The following is a 21,362-nucleotide window of genomic DNA, read 5'->3' on the forward strand; positions in this document are numbered from 1 at the left end:
CTATGGACAACATCATAAGTGACTTGGACACTAGGTTCCACATCACTGCAAAAATTGTAGAATGATTTTCTGCTGTTCTGAAAGTTGGGCAGATTAGTGAGGATAAAGTCCCTTCTGTGTGCCAACCACTGATCATGAACTATTCCAGGGATCTTACACCTGAGTTTCAAAATGAACTAAGACACCTGAACACTGTATATGCTGCCACTTTCCCCCCCAACTTGTCCCCTCTTGGTCTCCTGAATGCAATTTGTAAGATGCCACTGCAAAGCATTTTTGGAGAAGTGTGCATTGCTTTATACATATTTTGCAAACTGCCTGTGACTGTTGCTGGTGGTGAGAGAGCTTTCAGTAAGCTAAAACTGAAAAACTATTTGAGGTCCACTATGTCCCAGGACAGGCTTTACAGTCTTGCCATGCTGTCCATTGAAAGTCAGTTAGCTAGAAAGCTGAACTTCGAAGACTTGATCAGTGACATTGCTAGCAAGAAGGCTCAGCGCTGGGCTCTTGGTGAGTAAGGCTGAGAAAGGGCCAGTGATAAGTGTTAAATGGCATGGCTATGGATATTGGATCACTACACACATGATGCCCACAGACTGAGAACAAGATATATCTCAAAGTAATGGCTGGATTGCCGTAAAATTTCTTGTGCACAATCAAGACCCCAAGTGGAAGAAACCTATTGATTTGGTGACCTCTTGACCTTTTCTCTAGCGCCACCATCAGGCCTTTCCATTTCCATTTTTACAACTGCTTATTTTCTAGTTTGTATGTATACTTAGTTCAAAAATCTGCTGTTGATTTTATTATTTTGTTATATCATTCTATAGATGATCATGTACATTTATTTTAATTTAAGAGGTTAATGTATATTTAAGTTATATTTATTTTAAGTTATTCATTAATGTTAAGAGAATTTTCCATTCAAGAATTTTACCATAAAAATTATATTTTACTGTAAAAGATGGCCTTTAGCACATTTCTTATAGAGGGTATCAGTCCTGCATCAAATAGTGAATTCCACTGTATGCAGAATGCTGCATGCATGTCTGCGCAGTGTTATATTTTCACAGCTCACTGTCAGTAAATATCGTACAGTAAATAATGGACTACAAGAGAGTTGCAAGTCTGCAAAGGTAGAGTTATTTAAAGCTTTGAATGGGTCGATTGGGTTCTGGAGGTGTGTGGTTACAGCAATTGCGAAGGGTTGGTGTGGCCTGTGGTGGTGGGGCCTAATGTGATATCTTTTCATGGGGCCCAAAATCCCTGGCGGTGCACCTGCCTGACGGAGTGGTGCCAGGAAAACAGCCTCAACGTAAAAAAAAACGAAGGAGCTGATCGTGGACAACAGGAGACGGCAGAGAGAGCACGCCCCCATTTACATAAACGGGGGGTCAAATGCTTCAAGTTCCTCTGCGTGCACATCATTGATGAACTGAAATGGTCCCTTCAAACACAGTGTGGAGAAGCCGCAACCTCACAGTGTGCCTCTTCAACCTCAGGCTGCAACCACAGGGCTCTCCAGAGGGTGGTGCGTTCAGCACAACGCATATCGCTGCAGAAGAGCATTCTGCAGCGATACGCCATCCCATCAGCTTTGCGCTTAGTGGGACTATCATTTGTTTTTCAACAGGACAATGACCCAACACACCTCCAGGCTGTGTAAGCTGCTATTTGACCAAGAAGGAAAGTGATGTAGTGCTGCATCAGATGACCTGGCCTCCACAATCACCCGTACTCAACCCAGTTGAGATGGTTTGGGATGAGTTGGACCGCAGAGTGAATGAAAAGCAGCCAACAAGTGCTCAGCATATGTGGGAACTCCTTCAAGGCTGTAGGAAAAGCATTCCAGGTGAAGCTGGTGGAGAACAACATCTTCAAGAGGGCCAGGACGAAGGGGAGGCTGCCTCCGCTGCAGATAGAACTCCTCCTGTAAGTGTTAGGAGTTATTATTATTCATGTTATCTTTAAAAGAAATTCAATTTACAATATCTTCTGTGATTTTTCCTCATTTCTAAATATGTTTATGATTGTATTTATGTACAGTGCCTTCAGAAAGGATTCACACCCCTTGACTTTTCCACATTTCGTTGTGTTACAGCCTGAAAAAATCTATGGCAAGACGTGAAAATGGCTGTCTAGCAATGATCAACAATCAACTTGACAGAGCTTGAAGAGTTTAGAAAAGGGTAATGGGCAAATATTATACAACCCAGAAATGCAATTCTCTTAGAGACTTACCCAGAAAGACGAACAGCTGTAATCGCTGCCAAAGGTGATTCGAACATGTATTGTCTGGGGGTTAAATACTTATCTAATTAAGATATATTTGTGTTTTATTTTTCAGAAATCTTTTTTAAAATGTTCAAATTTTTCTTCCGCTTTGACATTAATATTTTAATTTTATGTAAAAATGCTTTTTGACAAATCAATTTGTAAAAACAATATGTGAATACTTTCTGAAGGGTCTGTATCTTTTAATGTTATCTACAGTATGTATGGTCTAACTGTAAGTCACTCTGGGTAAGAGTGTCTGCTAAAATGTGTTGCAGTTTTGTATCTCAGCGGTCCTATTTTGATCATATGATATCTGATAATACTTGATCACATATCTCTCTCCCTGATCCTCTTCCACCTGGTATCAAGGCAGTTCGTCCGGGGGGAGAGGTCGTCTACTCCACCTGCTCCCTGTCCCAGCTGCAGAACCAGTGCGTAGTGGAGCACGCCATGCACCTGGCATCAGCCTGCAGGTAGCCGACCTTCGACCCCTCACACACCTCTTTAAGGACACCTTCCACTTGGCCCCAGACCTCCACCTGGGACAGCTGGTCCTGCCCACCTCACCACTAACTTTGGGCCCATCTACATGTGCAAGCTGCAGAGGTTGATCTAAAACTGATGGACATGGATTCACTTCAGTACAACCTTATTGATCCCTTCGGGGGCGACCTGATTTAACCAGTTTTAACAGTCATTTTTCAATGGACTTATGCATTTGTATGCAGTGCTACCTTTGACCTCTAGGTGTCAGTATTAGACAATTATACAAGTCAGAGCTCTCTGTATTGAAAACAGGGCTCGAAGTTACTAGACCCATAGATTAGCTTTAAATTATTTTAAGGATAAACTCAGCCTACACTCGAAACATTGCCCTGTCAAATAAACATAATGTTTATTTGTTTATAGATCATTATGCCCAGTCACTGAGGTTGAAATAAACCAATTCAAGTCTGGTTGATGTGGTCCCATAGTGACCTTCACTGTTTTATAATTTTCTGATGTCGTTGGAACTCTTTCTTTTAAATGTAATACCATCATGACATCTTCATTCAGATTCTAAACATTTTCATAATGAACACTCAAATAATCATTGTCATATTTGGCTCTCTGAGAATCTCTAGGCCTGTCGTTACAACGGTTGCATTTTTTCAATGTACTGTTTAATGCCACTTAAAGGCAGCCTACAATGTATTTTTTCTCAGATCTAACGTGAATGCAAGGGTATAGTACCTCTCCTCCCATCACACCGCTGATGACCCTCTGTTGTTATACTAACTGGGCAATGTAGCATGAAAGCGGTGTGGACACGGCTAACGAGCGGGAGCCGCCGAGTGTCATCGACTTCCCACTGCTATTAAGCGGTGCCCCTGTCGCCACCAAGCGAAAAAAGAGTCTGTTTGCTCGGCGTCTCCCAGATGAACATTAAGAACGAATGAGAGATGCTAAAATGGTATGTCTCACCTCGTTTTCCCCTTGGTCTTTTTATTCCACAGAAGAGTGCAGATAATTTCACTGTGTGATTGTGAGTGATTACTGTATTAGCGTGGTAACAGAGGATGTATCGGCGAATGCAAAGGGAATTAATAACACATAACTATTTCTGTATTGACAGCTTCAGTCGGCGGGTCCATGGCGCCGCGGCCGCATCTTGTGATTACCTAAAGGTATTGTAAATATGTTTCCTATGGGTTTTACATACATTTACATGTTTTAACGCTCAGGAGACGAGAGTATTAGGAATGACTTACTCCTCTCTTCTCTTTGTATCAGGTTGTTCCTTATTGAATTAGCCAATGGTATTCCTTTGCTGTAGGCCTAGGTATGGGAGAGGTGAATTATATCAATAGGATGGGTGTGTCTGGTCTGTTTAGGAGAGGGAGGGAGGGAGAGAGGGATGGAGGGAGGGAACAGAAGAGGAAGATTGAGAGTAAGCCAAGATAGGTGAATGAGTGTATTGGGACTTTTGTGTGTCCCTACGAGATGGTACATTTATGTTGTGGTGTGATATCAGCATACAACGTAATATCAGTTTGGGCTGAACGAGCAGAAGCCCTTGAGACATAGGCTTACTGTGTTGGTGACTGCATACACAGCTATGTTTACTCCCTTTTAGTTTATACAACCATCAGAAGGGATGTCAGGACAAAAGGCAACCCCCCTTAAAGGTTATGACAGATATATGATCCTGCCCCCAAGGCCTATGTGTTCATATAGGAACTTCTGCTGGGTGTTAAGGCCCACAGGTGAGGATCAGACGGCTGGCCCAGTCCACTGTGAGTGAGAGGATCTCACCAGCGGGGGTCTTTGTCCCAGACACACTGTGAAGAGTGGGCCCAGCAGGAAACCAACCCGCCACAGGGCTCAAACACGACACAGCATGGCATCCCGATCAGCGCTACACTATTTCAGTGGCTTTAAAAACTTTATTAGGTATCAACTGACTTGACATAGGCTACAGTAAATGGTCTAACTTTGACAAAACTTGGGATGGGCTGGTGAGGCTTCCTAACACTGCTCTGTACTTCTAAATGTTTTAGAAACATTTTGGTCTTCAACTGACTTTACATAAACAAATAGTAAACAAACTCGGGATGGAAAATCATCTCAACATAGTATGGAATAGTGTGATGTGTAACTATTCGTGCCTGGCACAGTGTCTCAACCAGGCCAGGGACAGGCGATGCACTGCTCCCAACTCACATTGCTGTTTTCTTTTCTTCCTCTAAGAGGATTATCCTTGAGGAGATGGCAGGCTGAGTGTTTAAAATGGCCAACAATAGAATGGGAGATGAAGTGGAACTAAAGAAGAGTGTCAACCACCTGTTGTCCTCTTGTGGCCATCACTCCTCCCCTTTGTCCTCTTGTGGCCATCACTCCGCCCCTTTGTCCTCTTGTGGCCATCACTCCGCCCCTTTGTCCTCTTGTGGCCATCACTCCTCCCCTTTGTTCTCTTGTGGCCATCACTCCACCCCTTTGTCCTCTTGTGGCCATCACTCCACCCCTTTGTCCTCTTGTGGCCATCACTCCTCTCCTTTGTCCTCTTGTGGCCATCACTCCTCTCCTTTATCCTCTTGTGGCCATCACTCCTCCCCTTTGTCCTCTTGTGACCATCACTCCTCTCCTTTGTCCTCTTGTGGCCATCACTCCTCTCCTTTGTCCTCTTGTGGCATCACTCCTCTCCTTTGTCCTCTTGTGGCCATCACTCCTCCCCTTTGTCCTCTTGTGGCCATCACTCCTCCCCTTTGTCCTCTTGTGGCCATCACTCCTCTCCTTTGTCCTCTTGTGGCCATCACTCCTCTCCTTTGTCCTCTTGTGGCCATCACTCCTCTCCTTTGTCCTCTTGTGGCCATCACTCCTCTCCTTTATCCTCTTGTGGCCATCACTCCTCCCCTTTGTCCTCTTGTGACCATCACTCCTCTCCTTTGTCCTCTTGTGGCCATCACTCCTCCCCTTTGTCCTCTTCTGCCCATCACTCCTCCCCTTTGTCCTCTTGTGGCCATCACTCCTCCCCTTTGTCCTCTTGTGGCCATCACTCCACCCCTTTGTCCTCTTGTGGCCATCACTCCTCCCCTTTGTCCTCTTGTGGCCATCACTCCTCCCCTTTGTCCTCTTGTGGCCATCACTCCTCCCCTTTGTCCTCTTGTGGCCATCACTCCTCTCCTTTGTCCTCTTGTGGCCATCACTCCTCCCCTTTGTCCTCTTGTGACCATCACTCCTCTCCTTTGTCCTCTTGTGGCCATCACTCCTCTCCTTTGTCCTCTTGTGGCCATCACTCCTCTCCTTTGTCCTCTTGTGGCCATCACTCCTCTCCTTTGTCCTCTTGTGGCCATCACTCCTCCCGTTTGTCCTCTTGTGGCCATCACTCCTCTCCTTTGTCCTCTTGTGGCCATCACTCCTCTCATTTGTCCTCTTGTGGCCATCACTCCTCTCCTTTGTCCTCTTGTGGCCATCACTCCTCTCCTTTGTCCTCTTGTGGCCATCACTCCTCTCCTTTGTCCTCTTGTGGCCATCACTCCTCCCCTTTGTCCTCTTGTGACCATCACTCCTCTCCTTTGTCCTCTTGTGGCCATCACTCCTCTCCTTTATCCTCTTGTGGCCATCACTCCTCCCCTTTGTCCTCTTGTGACCATCACTCCTCTCCTTTGTCCTCTTGTGGCCATCACTCCTCCCCTTTGTCCTCTTCTGCCCATCACTCCTCCCCTTTGTCCTCTTCTGGCCAGGACTCCTCCCCTTTTGTCCTCTGTCTCCCTTTCCTTTTATCCAGAACTGTTTATTTTTTTCAACAAAAATGTAGAACGACAATACGTTTATTCGGAGCATGGTCTTGCATACAATTTGAAATAGTACAAGGATTGGTAGTCTTCAAACTTCCAATACTTCAATGTTTAAAAGCCTGTTGAACATCAGAAGTGTGTGTGTGTCACTAAGCTCCCGGTGGTTTCCAGGAGCATTTTAATGTGTATCTGGGCAATGTGGTATTAGAGGGATTTCCCTGGGTTGACAGCTCGGAGAATATGTGGCGAAATTGCGATGCCAGTGGGCTAAAAGAATGCTGGAAACAGGATTCAAATCATATTCTGGCAGAGCCTGTCACACCTCAATGGGCCGGGTTTCTTACGGTGGCGCTTTTCTTTCTTGGCGGAGTTAAAACCTTTAACCATGGAGGCGGGAGAGAAAAAAACCTTGATTGAATGGTACACTGTGGTTTTTGTGCAGGAGGGCTCCAGACTAATTAAAAGATCAGGGTGCATCTTTCCTTACAACGTTTTGGACATCTCTTGTCCTGAGAGTTCAGCAATCTGTAAGTTCAGCTGCATCTACACTACAGCATGCTCACATCGTCAGGTTTATCTTTTGGGATTTGACCCTCCTTTAGGGTTCCAGATTCAGATCTTTACCTAGTGAAGCAGTATTTGGCTAGATAAGGGTCATGTTCTGACTGATTTATCCCAACTAAATGATCCGGTGAGGTATACAGGTATAGAGGCTTATCCCAACTAAATGATCCGGTGAGGTATACAGGTATAGAGGCTTATCCCAACTAAATGATCCGGTGAGGTATACAGGTATAGAGGATTATTCCAGTAGATGGATGTCGAGAGATTTTTGGGGATTGGGAGGTAGGATATTTGGCCATTGTGCAGACCTTCCTCTGAATCATATAGAGAATAGCACTTTATCCTGCATCAAGGCTGAACACGCTTGACCCTGCGGCATTACAATCTACGCTACATCAGTCCCCGTTGGGCCCTCAGGCACTGGTGTGTGTATCTGTGTGTCCCTACATTGATGTGTTTGGGGGTTGGATAAAGACCACTTGGTAGTCTTGTCATAGTTTGCTGGTTCAAAATCATCCCAGGGGAAAATTGCTACCCGGAATAACAAGGACATTCAGCTTTACATATCGAGAGGCATATCTGTGTTATAGCAAGGATGCCCTTTAAATAGGATACCTACAATGTAATAACACACAGCAAGGTTGAGGTAAGTTGTTACATTCACATTAACACTATGCTAATCTGGGTTGTTGTCCCATGTATCCGCTTTTGAGGAAGTGTTTATCCATAACAGATTGTATTTTTTGTATTTACACCGTTAGGGAGGATATATCTAACGAGGACAAATCAATTAGCAGGTGAACAATGTCACAGCAAGGCAATCAACATGCAGTTTAGTAGGCAGAGCAAGGAGGCAGTTAACATGGTGTTGGTGGGGATTGCAGCGATCCTAACCTAGAACGCTATCAGAGTGGTGAAGGTGTGTGTGTGTATGTGAGAGAGGGGGGGTGGGGGTCTTGTGCATTTTGACAAACCACGCTGTTTAAGATATAATAGCAGCATAATCACCGCCCCAGGCCGCCATTCTTCAGGATAATAGGCTGCTTATTCATCGGGGATGGCTTATGTCCCCTGTGCTTTTTATTTCTCCTGATTACCTTCTTCTCTCTCGCTTTCGCTCTCTTTCTCTCTCTCTGACCTTTTTCCTGTTTTATATATATATTTTTGGGGTAACACTTTCCTTGACACCCAGCGTCATAACACATTATGACACAGTCATAACCATGTCATAATATGTCATAACAACTGACAACTTGTCATAACCTGTTAATATATGGTCATAACACTGTCCTGACACATATATTTACACCTGTTGTGACATATATTGTGTTATTTTATGACTGGTTATGACACCTACATAAGAGTGTCAAACCCCACAAAACCTACCACACAAGGCAAAACATTCCATTACACCATAGCCTATGTGTCAACAGTATTTTTATGTTATATCTAATTTTTTTTTAATTTACCATATTCAATTATCATTGTAATTGCACACACATTGAGGTCAGACATGCACCTAGCCCAATGCTCTGCTGATGATGACTAGGATGAATGCAGGAGCAGGTTTCAGGAGCAGGACAAGACACCCTCTTTTTGACTGATGCCTGATACAAGGGCATGTACGTGATAGGCCTATCTGGCTTTTATGATTATGATGGTCATAATGCTTCATGACAGTGTCATGAAGTCTATTTTCTACAAGAATTCATTACAACAACTGATTTAAAAAACAAACTTTCAAACGAAAGGAAACTTCTTGGCAGGGAAAGAAACTGTGGGGAAATGTGGGTTTTGACACTCTTATGTAGGTGTCATAACCAGCCATAAAATAACGCAGTATATGTCACAACAAGTATAAATGTATGGGTCATGACAGTGTTATGACCATAATGACAGGTTATGACCGTGTCCTAACGTGTTATGACATTGGGTGTCAAGTAAAGTGTTACCATACTGTATATTGCCTGTCTTTCCCTCTTGTTATCCCTGTCACCTTCCTTTTCCCCCTCGTTTCTCACATTCTCTCTCTTCCTCTAAAAGTTAATTCCCTTCCTCCACACTGCACTCCTTCCTCCCCTGGAAGAAGACTGTGACTAGCTTTGTCATGTGAGAACAAAAACCGAGAGAAGGAAGCTACACTATGTAAAGACCAAGCATTGCTTTATTTAGGATTTATTTTTACAACATCACTTTTCAAACTTACATTGTTAACAGAGAAAAAATGATAATGCCTATGGTTTCCAGATTAGTCTCTCCAACATTTGAAATCTACCACTGGACCAGTTAGTATGACAGGCTGGAGAGAAACAGTAGAACTATTACCATCACAGCCACAATGGAACTCATATGTAGACTACCAGACAGTATAGCTTCAGTAGTCCAGGGAATAGAAGGTAATGGAATGGCGTGAGCCGTTTAAATACTATTGTACAACTGACAACTATAGGAATCGCCAACTTGGACAGTTTATGATCAATTAACAACATATGAACACCTTTACATTTGCCTTATCAGTAAACATTAATAGATAGACTTATTTTTCTTCTTAATTTACATATTACAATTATTTACATTATCGGAGTGGATGGACTTGATGGGATCCCAGCACAGAGAGAATCACAGGTGCATAATCGACAAGAATTTAAAGATTGGCCACTCCTTAAAGTGCTTAAAGAGTACAACAGAAAGTACTGGAGACTACCACCCCCCCACCCCACCCCAAGGCCCCCCAGCCCTAAAGGCCCCCTATTCAGTTTTGTGGAGGGATGCTGTTACCAAGTTACATCAGAAGGGGTAAATGGTGAAAAGAGGTGTAAACATGAAATATGCAGGTAAATTCCTCCAGGTGTGTATCTCCTTGTGTTGTATTATATTATCTTGTTTGTGCAGCAGGACACATTGAGTTGTGACACTAATCATTTGTTTGCCTTGGTGGCATTTTTTCTGCTCAGAGCTTTGGATATAAGGGAATCATAAATAGTATGCATGTTCATAATTGCATATGCTCCCCTCCCCTCTGCCCAGGGCAAAATGTAATTAAAAGCTTTGCACATTTAGTCACTGAAAATATTTTCTCATTACCAAGCCAGTCTCTGTACAACATGATTTAATACTGGGCATTAAACTGGTAAATTAGTCACTTCTAATTCGGATATTGAGGAGAACATGGCTTGAGTTTATATTTATGTATGTGCTTGCTTTTTTAGAATGTGCTATGTACCTACATGGCCTAATTGAAATGGTAATGGCCCCACGGTACAAATAGTCTCTCAATGCCACCAATGCTGGCACAAATGTATTTTCCCCCTTGAAGACCCAAATTCCCTTAAAACTGCCTAAATTCATCTTTTATCTGTAAACATTACATTGCAAAGTCTTTATCACCAAGTGCAACACTAGACAGGTAAATACTTATGAAGTGTATTTGCTCTGCTTTAGAGATCCTGTGTATAGCCTGTGCACTCCCAGAAGTTAGGCAACTGATAAAGCAAGAAGTAGGAGAGAACTCGGTCCAGGGTGATTTGCCATTTTGGTTTTCAGAACTCTGGCTACTAATGCCCCGAAACCATCTGCTGGAGAATATGGTTCCTGTAGGGCTACGGAGGTTACAGACACGGGATGGGTGGGATGTAGTATCGATCTCCCGGCTAGGTCGCACTAAGATCCTGGGGCTTAGTTAGGCAGCGTGTCCAGTCCCAGGGAGGCCGCATGCTGCTTGGCCCGCATCCGGAGGTTCTCGATGCTGGTGGTCTTGCTGTTTTGGCTGGGGAGCCCTCCGGAGGCCTGGAGCAGGGGACTGTTCCACACCTGCTGCGCTGCGTGGTGGGACAGCGACTGGTAGTAGGATTGGCAGGGCAGGGAGCCCAGCGGCGCCGGAGACATGTTGACATTCATGCCCAGGTAGGGCAGAGATGGGGGGGTACCCATGTCGAAGGAAGGGTAGAGTGCCATGTTGTTGGTGGCAGCCATGTGCTGGCGGAACTGCTCCTGCAGGCAGAAGAGGCTGAGCGGGGAGGAGGAGTAGGAGTGGCTCTGGGAGATCCCACCGCTGACACCACTGGACGAGGGCGTCACAGACCGGGAGACCATAGGGGATTCTGGGTAAGGGGAAAAAGCATGAGTCAATAACATTAAAGTTTTGCTGATGGGCAGGGAGGCAGACATGTATAGAACTAACAAAGAACCAGCAAAGCTGTTGTGCCACTTCTTCATTTGCCAGTATGACTGAAATGAACTGATGTTGGGCAACAATGTGAGCGCACCCCCCCCCCCCCCCCCCCCCCAGCTACAGTATATTAGAGCTGTACAAGTGCCAGTCATAAGAGCTTGTCCTTTACCAGGTTTGGGACTAAGTCGTTTGCAGGGTGGAGAGACGTTGCCGGGCGTCATCACCCTTTCACTCTTTAACTCCTCCCTCTGTGCGTTATACTCCTCCTCCTTATCGGTGGCATTGTCCTCTGTGGCCGACTCGCTGCCTGACTGCTCCGCTGAGGTCACGTTCAACTCCACGCTAATTTCCGACACCAACAGACGGGGTGGACCCTCAACCTCCAAGGAGGAAGAGGATGGTGGGAGCTGGTTCTCTGGAGTGATGGTGGTGGGAGCCTCCTCCTCGTCACCTCCCTCTCGGTTGGCCTCCTTCTGTTTCTGGAGCTGCTCCTTCTGCAGGCTACGCTGCTTCTTGCGGAATTTGGCCCGGCGGTTCTTGAACCACACCTGTTTGAAAGGTTGCCATATTGGGAGACAGTCAGAAGCATACTCAGGGTGCAAGAGATTAAGCCAAATGGTTGTGGGTGTTACATTGGTGTAGGTCTGCCTACTGTTTATCTTTAAGACAAGCAAAGAAGAATTGCAAATGACTAAAGTCATTTTTTTCTGGAATGTTTATCCAGTGGTAAATATATTTCATTAATTATAATTCAGGTACAATAATCAATATTGTATGTATTTCAAGCTACAGGTACCATGCATTCTGAATGTTAATTCATTAGTTACCTGCACGCGGGCCTCGGGGAGGTTAGTGCACATGGCCAGGCGCTCGCGCATCACAACGTCGGGGTAGTGGGTCTTCTGGAAGGTCTTCTCCAGTGCCTCGAGCTGCTGTGCGGTGAACGCGGTGCGGCTCCGGCGCTGTTTGCGGTGCTGGGACCCGTAGCGAGCCTCCAGAATGATGTCTTGAAATGTGCAGCCGTTGGAGGAGAAGAAACACGGCAAGTTTAATTAATTGGATGGTACCCTATCCTATAGGGGGATATGTCAGAAAGTGATAATCAAAGGTGATGCCTAGTGTGTGTAAAAGTTTGTTTGTTGGACTCAATTACCAGCCAGTCTCTCCGCGAGGGTGAGCGCGTGCACTGAAGGTCGGTAGTCTGGCGCATGCTGCGCCTGTTGCGCGGCCTGCTGGTGCAGGCTGTACATTGCGCTCAGGGAGTTCATCGCGTGGAGAGAGTAGCCGTTCACTCCATAGTGCTGCATGACGGCCACTACCTGTTGGAAAACAAGCATAGATCATGTTAGCATTTGCTTGAATGTTTCCATTTGGCTATCTGTCCGGAGAGTTTGATAGGCTATTGTTACATGCGTAAACGTTCCCATTTTAGATACGCGCGTAATGAACGGTCTAAATTCACTGTTGGTTTAATGATCTGACAGGTCAGGATATTTTGTATGTTGTGTGTAGACAATGAGCACTTGCAGTTTATGCATATTGCAGTTCATAATTTGATCACCTCATATAAAGTTGCAGTTTTGCAGACCTTTGTGTTTATCTGTGCAACCAAGGTTGGTTAATCCTTGACAAACCATGACTTAATTTGTTCATGTTAAAGTTATCAGAGTCGTGTGGTGCTTGTAATAGCCAACGACGTGGTCATTTAAATCGCATACAGACGCATTTCATTTCGTCAAGGTAGACGTATGGCTCAGGGGCAATACATTTTAATATCTGGACAAAAACTTTAACCATTAATATCCAATTATCGCATGGTTCAAGCCATTAATTATACACAATTATTTTAATTGGGGTAGGGTGTAATTATCACTCGTTCACGTAATAAAGCGTAACGGATGCCTTATGAAGGGATGTATTTACTTACTTTCCCTGTGATTGCAGAAAAAGCGCAAATCCCCTTTGAAAGCGCTGCGTTGAGAGATCATTGCGTTGATGAAACGCTTTGGAGATGATACAACAAGATGTGTTCCACACCGGGATGGGAACCTGAAATCACAGAGGTCCCGTGTGGCTCAGTTGGTAGAGCATGGCACTTGCAATGCCAGGGATGTGGGTTTTATTCCCACGGGGGACCGTGGGAATAAAAAGTAAGAAGTAAGAAAATGTATGCAAATCGCTCTGATTTAAGAGCGTCTGCTAAATTACGAAAATGTATTATATTGAACGGTAATGATAGGCTATTCTGTCAATACCAATGCTTTAGCTAGGTCTACTGAATTATCTCATTCGGTTAGCCTATGAATTTTAGCAGCCACTTTAGTTCTTTTTAACTAGGCCTACTATTTGTTGGACCATGTTGGTTTATATTTAGGCTACGTTGTTAACCCGTGTTGCCTCCGCCTCCTTACGTGAAATTCGCTAATCAAACACTTTTCTCGTGGCAGGTAGCCTAGAGTGTTGGGCCAGTAACCGAAAGGTTGCTATATCGAATCCCGAGTTGACAAGGTAAAAATCTGTAATTCTGCCCCTGAACAAGGCAGTTACCACACTGATCCTAGGCCGTCATTGTAAATAAGAATGTGTTCTTAACTGACTTGCCTAGTTAAATAAAGGTAAAAAAAAAAATGTTTTATTATAAGTCTAATTAAAAGTATATCCTTCATTTTATTGGACAGAACAACTTTACAGCAAAGGAATCAAAGCCTTCCCACTGGGCTCACTGGTTGAATCAACGCTGTTTCCACGTCATTTCAATGGAATTATGTTGAACCAACGTGGAATATACGTTGAATTGACGTCTGTGGCCAGTGGGTTATATGTAGGTCTCCGAGGCCAAATATCTCATCCTGCATTTTTGTTGGTTATTATTTGCCCCTTTAAGATTTTCATAGATAAAATTAAATGCTTCAGGACACGATTAGATACATGTTAGTGTCGAGGTCTTTGACAAGAAGAGACATCTTCGAGGCTCGAGCGGTTATAATTATAACACAGAGAAAATATATAAATATTCCCATGCATGGCAGGTATCAGGAGATTTGGAAGCGGGAGAGGGTTCCTAAAGTCTTAAATTGCCTCACTATAGCATTTTGACATGCTAGGCCTGGGATGTAGCCTCTAATGTTTTCATCTTCACTGGTGTCTGTGCTCCTTTAGGTCTATTTTCATTGGCCAGTTCTGGATCTGCGATATAGAATCCTCAGATCCTCAAAAAGTTATACAGCTGCACCATCGAGAGCATCCTGACTGGTTGCATCACCACCTGGTATGGCAACTGCTCGGCATCCGACCACAAGGCGCTACAGAGCGTAGTGCGTAGGGCCCAGAACATCACTGGGGCCAAGCTTCCTACCATTCAGGACCTCTATAACAGGCGGTGTCAGAGGAAGGCCCTAAAAATTGCTAAAGACTCCAGCCATTAGCCTCGTATTGTTATTTTATTGTGTTACTTTTTTAAACTTTAGTTCATTTAGTAAATATTTTCTTAACTCTTATTTTTCTTAACTGCATTGTTGATTGAAAGTAGGCATTTCAATACACCTGTTGTATTCGGCGCATGTGACAAATACGATTTGATTTGATTTGGGGAAGTTCACTATGGGTTACTGGGGGCAAAGAATATTTATAATATGAATGTTTTGATTTAAATTAAAACAAAAAAGGTATATGTCCATGCGTTATTCGGCTGATTGAAAATGTAGGTCGGCCTATTCAAGTCATTCAAATAGTTAGTCGTTTTCGAAATATCATGGTGCTCAATTGCTCATTGACTGTATCTTGATTCTATCACCATAACCTCGAAGATAAGCTTGATATAAGAGCGCATTGGGACTCATATTTATTCCAGTCAATTTATACATATTAAATTGTACATAAGAATATTATACAACAGAATGAACTGCCTCAAGTCTTGCCCAAGGCTAAGGAGGCTGTGATAATTCAAATTCAGTCAAGAATTTCATTTATCCACACGCAATTCAATTTAAAAAAAGTGACGCTGCACTTAATGCAGTCTGTGATAAGGATCAAATTGATGTATTTAATTGAATATTAACTCTAATTGCTAACATGCTTGAGAAGTAAGCCTTTACTTGAAGTTCATTGACTTCATTACCCTTGACAATACTTAATACAATGTCACTTAATCCCTTAATCATGTTAATTTGTGATATAGTAAGACCTTAAATTATATAGTTGTAACCTACACAACAATGTAATAGGCCTGGTAAACTGTTATTTTCTATTGTTTTTTTATAATGTTAGGCCTATCGAAATTATATTATGAATGATTTTGACAGTTGTATTATTACAACGTTTTTTTCAATATTTGATTGCGTTCAAATAGAGATCTCTATTAGGCCATAGCACCATTACTAAAGAATGTATCTGTTTTTTATCATTGCGTTTTACTTGTCATGTATTGTTGTTTATAATAACGTGTATTTGAATGTGGATGTGTAGTTTAATGTGTATATTGTTTTTTGATGTGCATTGTTGTGCTAAACAGGGCTCATCTGGAGGAAAGGAGACGTTGGTCTCAGCATTGACTCCGTAAAAATAAAATAAATACAAATGTGTTTTACTAACAATTAAATCAAATGAGTGAATCAAACACTCCATCCAAATAAATAGGAATTTGCCTTTTTTCCCCTTTTTGCATTATGAAAGTTTTTTGTAACAACTCATAATCTGAGCAATAAAATCAGACCTATAACACCGTGAAGCTGCTGTCCATGTTCTGTGTGTGTGCACGAGGGAGCTGTGTGTGCACGAGGGAGCTGTGTGTGCATGAGGGAGCTGAGTGTGTGAATGACGCCCGCAGTGCCTATTCCCAACATATTACACTGCAGTGCCTGATGAATGTGATCACAGGGCAAGAGGGAATAGGTTAATTCGCCTGGACAGAAGGACGGTGCTTCGCTAAACATTTACTTTGGTCCCCCAAGTATTTGAGTTGAATGGGCCCGCTTTCCTCCCTCCCCTCCCTCGCGGTCTCTTGTCCCATCGCCCCGCGGGGCAACGTTTTGGCTGAGATGTATGGCTTCTCCGTGGGTAAAATATGCATGTTGATCCCCATTTGGCTCCCCGTCTAATGGAAGTGCAAATAGGTTTCGAGTGCGAGGCTCTCCATTTATCATCAACGCTGACACCGACGGACATACAGTGCGGTTCAACAGCGTGCGCGCGTGTGTGTACGTCCGTGTGCACGTGCGTGAGTAGAGCGAAAGAGAACGAGGCTACTTACTCATACTAATTCTTATGTTGTACTTTCACGTTTTTCATGCATTTTATTGTTTTTGATCATTACACTGTTATGATAGGCCTACCATATTTACCACACAAGCCTACTTATTCTGTCTAGCTGCCATTGTTGTCTATTCATATGCCTATCCCTTCTCCGGGCTGTATGTTTTTGAGTGCCCCAGGCAGCACTGTTCAAAGCTTCGGTTATTAAAACAGCATTATGAAAATTGGCATGTACATTGCAACCCTTTGATCTGACTAAATTAGGAAAAATGTTATTGCTAAAAACCCTTCGGCCCGAGGCGACTCGTGTATGGCAAGCGACAATCTGCCCTTTGGGGTGTCAGAGTCATATTTTGTATTCCAGACTGTTCATAGCCGCGAGAAAAATGTTTGATTAGCGAATTTCACGTGAGGAGGCGGAGGCAACACGGGTTAACAACGTAGCCTAAACCACTAGTCCTGATAAACTATTCGTTAATTTACTATTAGTTTAAACCATTTAATTGCAATTTCATATTGACACAATGGCATGGGTCTGTGCAATTTGTGTTGTTTTTTGTATTTGACTTATTTTATATTGTTTTTGATTTTATAGTTCCATGAAATGGTATATGCAGAGCTCCCTTTAAAAAGAGACACCAGTCTCAATGGCGACTCCCTTTAAAAAGAGACACCAGTCTCAATGGCGACTCCCTTTAAAAAGAGACACCAGTCTCAATGGCGACTCCCTTTAAAAAGAGACACCAGTCTCAATGGCGACTCCCTTTAAAAAGAGACACCAGTCTCAATGGCGACTCCATTTAAAAAGAGACAACAGTCTCAATGGCGACTCCCTTTAAAAAGAGACACCAGTCTCAATGGCGACTCCCTTTAAAAAGAGACAACAGTCTCAATGGCGACTCCCTGCTAAACGAAAGATAAAATGAAACATACTTTTTTTTAGTTTATTCAATCTGAACCTATAGATCTGAGGGTTGAAAATGTACTTTATTTTTCTGAATGTTAATAATTATGAAAGGGAAATGACATGAAATGTAGCTGTTATGCCTATAAAAGTTACAGTACCATGCCATGAAATCCTCATACGCTCAACAAATTCTTGCGTCATAATTCCCAGATGGAAATGACTGAAGTACTTCCACAAAACACTGTATATCTACATATTAATTTGATTTATTTTTTAATATACCATTTTTTTGCAAGATCTCCCATTCCTTTTTGGATGTCCTCATTTCAATTCTACAAAAATGTACTTGAATCTTTACCAATTGAATAGGCCTACTTTATTACTTATGTCAAGTCTTGCCTTCACATCTGCAGCCAAAACATAATTTTACTGTGCTCGCTATACTGTAAATGCTCGCTCGATATTTGATCGACAACGTCTTGTAAAGCATAATATCATATCGTGCAATTACCATTAGGTTTATTATACGCTTAAAGTGTGCACCAATAATGTAAATATTGTTCCACCACATGTGTATCAATACTGTTGTTAACAGCATTGACAGGTTGGTTACAAGTTGACCCAGTCCCAGAGATGTCCTAAAAGTTCTTACCTCTTAGTCAGCCGAGTTGTCTTTGGATGTTGTGCTGCTTGGAAGTGTATCCCGATTCTGAAGTGATTTTATTAAGATTTGTATTGTTGCTATGGCTCCTTGTTTATAATGTCCACCTTTCTCGTGCTCTTCATGAGATTGGGAACGAACGACTGCAAGTCCATACAGTTCTGTCTTGTGTGAAACGCGTGCTCTGCTACTTTACGCGTGTCTGAATCCTGTGCGTCTCGCGCTCAACATAGGAAGCTGCCATCTACTGGAACATGAGCTGAAGAGGGATTTTAAAGAGTGCTCTGTGAGGTCATGTAAGCTTTCTAGTGGTCCTTGAAGCTGTCAATCAAATAAAGAGGCTCTTCTCCACCATTAGTAGCGGACGTTTGGCCAATGACCATACCAATATTCGAAATCATCAACTTTAGAATATAATGTCTGCGGATTCCCATATGCAGTCAACATGTATTTGTTTCGCATTTGCGTTTGAATTGATAAACATTCAGTCAATTTATGGATTAAGAAGAGTATCAACTCCTTTAAATTCTGGAAAGCAAGACGTAAAAACAAGTATATTTAGATTTTTCTTGCCTTTGAGGGATATTGGATCAGTGAATTGAGTAGCCCCTAATTGGGAGATGGATGACATTTCCAGAATTTAAACGCTCTTCAATTATCTTTAAAAAGATAAAACAATATTCAATACTTATTTTCTAATATTTTTGATACTTTTATGATAATGAATTGTATTGATTTATAAATGGACAAAGGAGCCAGTTTTAACTTCCGTGTGGTAACTTCAGTGTTTCTTATGACCAGTGTCATAAGACAACATTGTCGTTGCAGGGTCTAAAATTATTTTGTGTTTTTTTATCAAATATTTCTGAATGTATTTTTTGTGTGCAATGAAATGTATATTCCTCAGAATACTTTTGGCATTAGTGATGTACATGGATGTCTTTGGGTTTTGGAAAACCTCATACGGTTTTGGGTTTTGGAAAACCTCATACGTTGGTTTTATTTGCACTTCGGCTTTCCTCATGCCATTGGAGGAGAGAGCGCTAATAGATGCCAGGCTAGTGGCTTAAGAACCTCTCCCGGCCTTCAAGGATTTGGGTTAGGATAGGGAAGACAAGACGCCATCTCAGCCTCCAAAAACCCCTGTCTTCAAATGACTGCGGGTAAGAGGATTAAAACAATAATGCCCTTCTCTTCTTGAAGGGGTCGTAGAGAAGATTTCTTCTCCCGGAGCAAAACCGTTTAGGTGGGAATTAAGGGCAGCGCATAGTAGCCTTTTAACGTAAAGCTTGTATATTTTATAAAAGATTCTTTGGGAAAGCGGGCCAGGGTGAAAATCCTAACCGGAGTTTTATCTCTGACCATGTTTCTCATCCACAGAAATTTGAATTGCAAACAAATTTTTCACCCTCTATATAGTATAGACTGTTCTGCAACTTTCTTTGGGAAACATACTTCTGTCCAAGAGAGAGAGAGCGAGAGAGAGAGAGAGAAAGAGCGAGAGAGAGAGAGAGAAAGAGCGAGAGAGAGAGAGAGAGAGCGAGAGAGGAGAGGGGTATTTTGCAGGTACCCAAAGACGGGTAGAAATTACGCACGAATTACACACTGTAAACAATGTTATACAATTATTATTCAAATTATATTCTAAGGCACTGCTGTCAATATCTGTAGTCTGAAACTAAACTACATGGAATATGATTTTGCATGGGATGAATCCTAATGCGTTTTTTTGTTTTTGTATATGAAAGTTGGAGAAACTGGTACCAATAGCACATTTGTGCAGTAAACAGGATTACGATTTTCCAAGAAAATAGGTTTAACGTAGTTTTATGTTTTTACACATTATCTTTAGACAATAGGTAATATAAGGGTTACATATTGTCTATATTCCAATTGGGTGGTATAGGTCTAGTGTTGCTCCTTATGGTCCAAATACAGAATTCTGATTCTGAAGTTGCACGCTTAGAAGTTGGTTCTCATCTTTGCTTTAAATTAGGCTATTTGGGGGTTCAATTATGTGCTCGGGTTTGTACAACTGTCAAAGTGAAGCTTTTGACTATTTACTTAGTTAACTAAATGATGCATAGGCTACTTGGCTAAATGAGCGTGATTGAAATTAATGTCATTCCAACGTTATAACATTCAATCACCACAACAATAATAACCTTTTTTATTTATGTTTTTACCAGTATTAATAATAAAATTTATTATTATTATGATTATTATGCTATGTCTTTGTATATATCTGCAGATATATACCGTCCATACATAGACTATTACAGTTATGGTATAGTCATTTCAACTGTAAAAAGTTTAGCTAAACTGTCAATCTGCCCCGCAAACAAACTCTTGTCCCTCTCTGGTTTCTGTTGCCTTCGTCTATCACTCGGTTTCTTCTTGAGGTCTGAGAAAGAAAGAGGATTAACTTGTGAACCAATGGAAATAAGAACTTAAACGGGAGGTAAATCTGGGCAGTGTCTCTTTTTGAGGACCGTTTCTAAAGCAATTAAAGCGAGAACGGGTTCTTCTCAGCTCCTCTTCTCCAAAGCTGCTTTGCGCTAGGCTTAGCGCGACTACTGTCCGGCGCATCTGAAAGGTTTAAACGCCCAGGTGTCACAAGAGCTTCCCAATAAGAATACCTCTCGAGCCCTGCCAAGTGTCCTCACCTCTCCGAATTATAACCCCACGGTCCTGGGACTGGAGCTATCCCTAAGGTTCATCCTGGGTTTTTGGCGGCTTGTCACTTGTTATTTTAGACCCTTGAGTTTACGATTTATCTTACTCTCGCCTTTACATCATGCAACTCATTTTGATGTGAGTTGCTTTTAGGCCTAATCGTCTATACATGTATCAATTGCCTATGTCCTATTCATTGATCTCCATATTATGTCTAGTCATGTAAGTGTTTCGCCAATTGAAAACATTTATGTTATATGATGATGGCAGCCTATAAAAGGTTGATAATGGCGCGGTTATGGGAACTTTATTTCCATATTGGATGATTACCTGCAATTCTATTTACATGAAAACGAATGAAATAGTAGGCTACTTTTTTTGGGGGGGGGGGGGGGGGGGACAGAAGAGGGAAAAAATGTATTACTGACAATGAATACTGCTCGCTAATAGCTAATTAATAGTCCTAATGATGTTTCTGCAACTTCATGAATACATTAGGTTTGCAATCGAGCCAGCTTTAGCCTCCGCGGCTCCATTCAAGGGTATTTCAGCATCTGTTCATCCCATGGCAATTAATCA

At 42.4% G+C, this 21,362-nt stretch overlaps 1 protein-coding gene and 1 long non-coding RNA gene across 3 annotated transcripts; one reads left to right on the plus strand and one right to left on the minus strand.

Moving 5' to 3' along the window:
• Positions 1-1,762: 1,762 nt before the first annotated feature.
• On the plus strand, positions 1,763-3,233 carry LOC120020092. Its single transcript, XR_005472407.1, has 2 exons — positions 1,763-1,932; positions 2,647-3,233. It is a non-coding gene; the product is annotated as an uncharacterized LOC120020092 (long non-coding RNA).
• A 7,560-nt stretch (positions 3,234-10,793) lies between these two features.
• LOC120020403 (diencephalon/mesencephalon homeobox protein 1-A-like) lies at positions 10,794-12,596 on the minus strand. Of its 2 annotated transcripts, none has more exons than XM_038964033.1 (4): positions 12,445-12,596; positions 12,117-12,312; positions 11,459-11,837; positions 10,794-11,218 (listed from the first exon to the last, which is right to left on the minus strand). In XM_038964033.1, exons 1-4 carry the CDS (start codon positions 12,594-12,596, stop codon positions 10,794-10,796), a joined length of 1,152 nt encoding a protein of 383 aa, XP_038819961.1. The 2 variants fall into 2 exon arrangements, with proteins under 2 accessions (XP_038819961.1, XP_038819962.1); XM_038964034.1 differs by having other exon boundaries at positions 12,117-12,295; positions 12,443-12,596.
• Positions 12,597-21,362: the final 8,766 nt, after the last annotated feature.

The sequence above is a fragment of the Salvelinus namaycush genome, chromosome 25 (genome assembly GCF_016432855.1).
Source record: "Salvelinus namaycush isolate Seneca chromosome 25, SaNama_1.0, whole genome shotgun sequence".
NCBI lineage: Eukaryota > Metazoa > Chordata > Actinopteri > Salmoniformes > Salmonidae > Salvelinus > Salvelinus namaycush.

Excerpts from the sequence above, each read along its gene's own strand:
- LOC120020403 (XM_038964033.1), bottom strand. The coding sequence starts at position 12,596 with ATGCAGCACTATGGAGTGAACGGCTACTCTCTCCACGCGATGAACTCC. Across the intron at positions 12,313-12,444 it reads ACCCTCGCGGAGAGACTGGC|CGGCTGCACATTTCAAGACA; the intron begins TGGTAATTGAGT and ends CTTCTCCTCCAA. Across the intron at positions 11,219-11,458 it reads ACGACTTAGTCCCAAACCTG|AATCCCCTATGGTCTCCCGG; the intron begins GTAAAGGACAAG and ends CCCCTTACCCAG.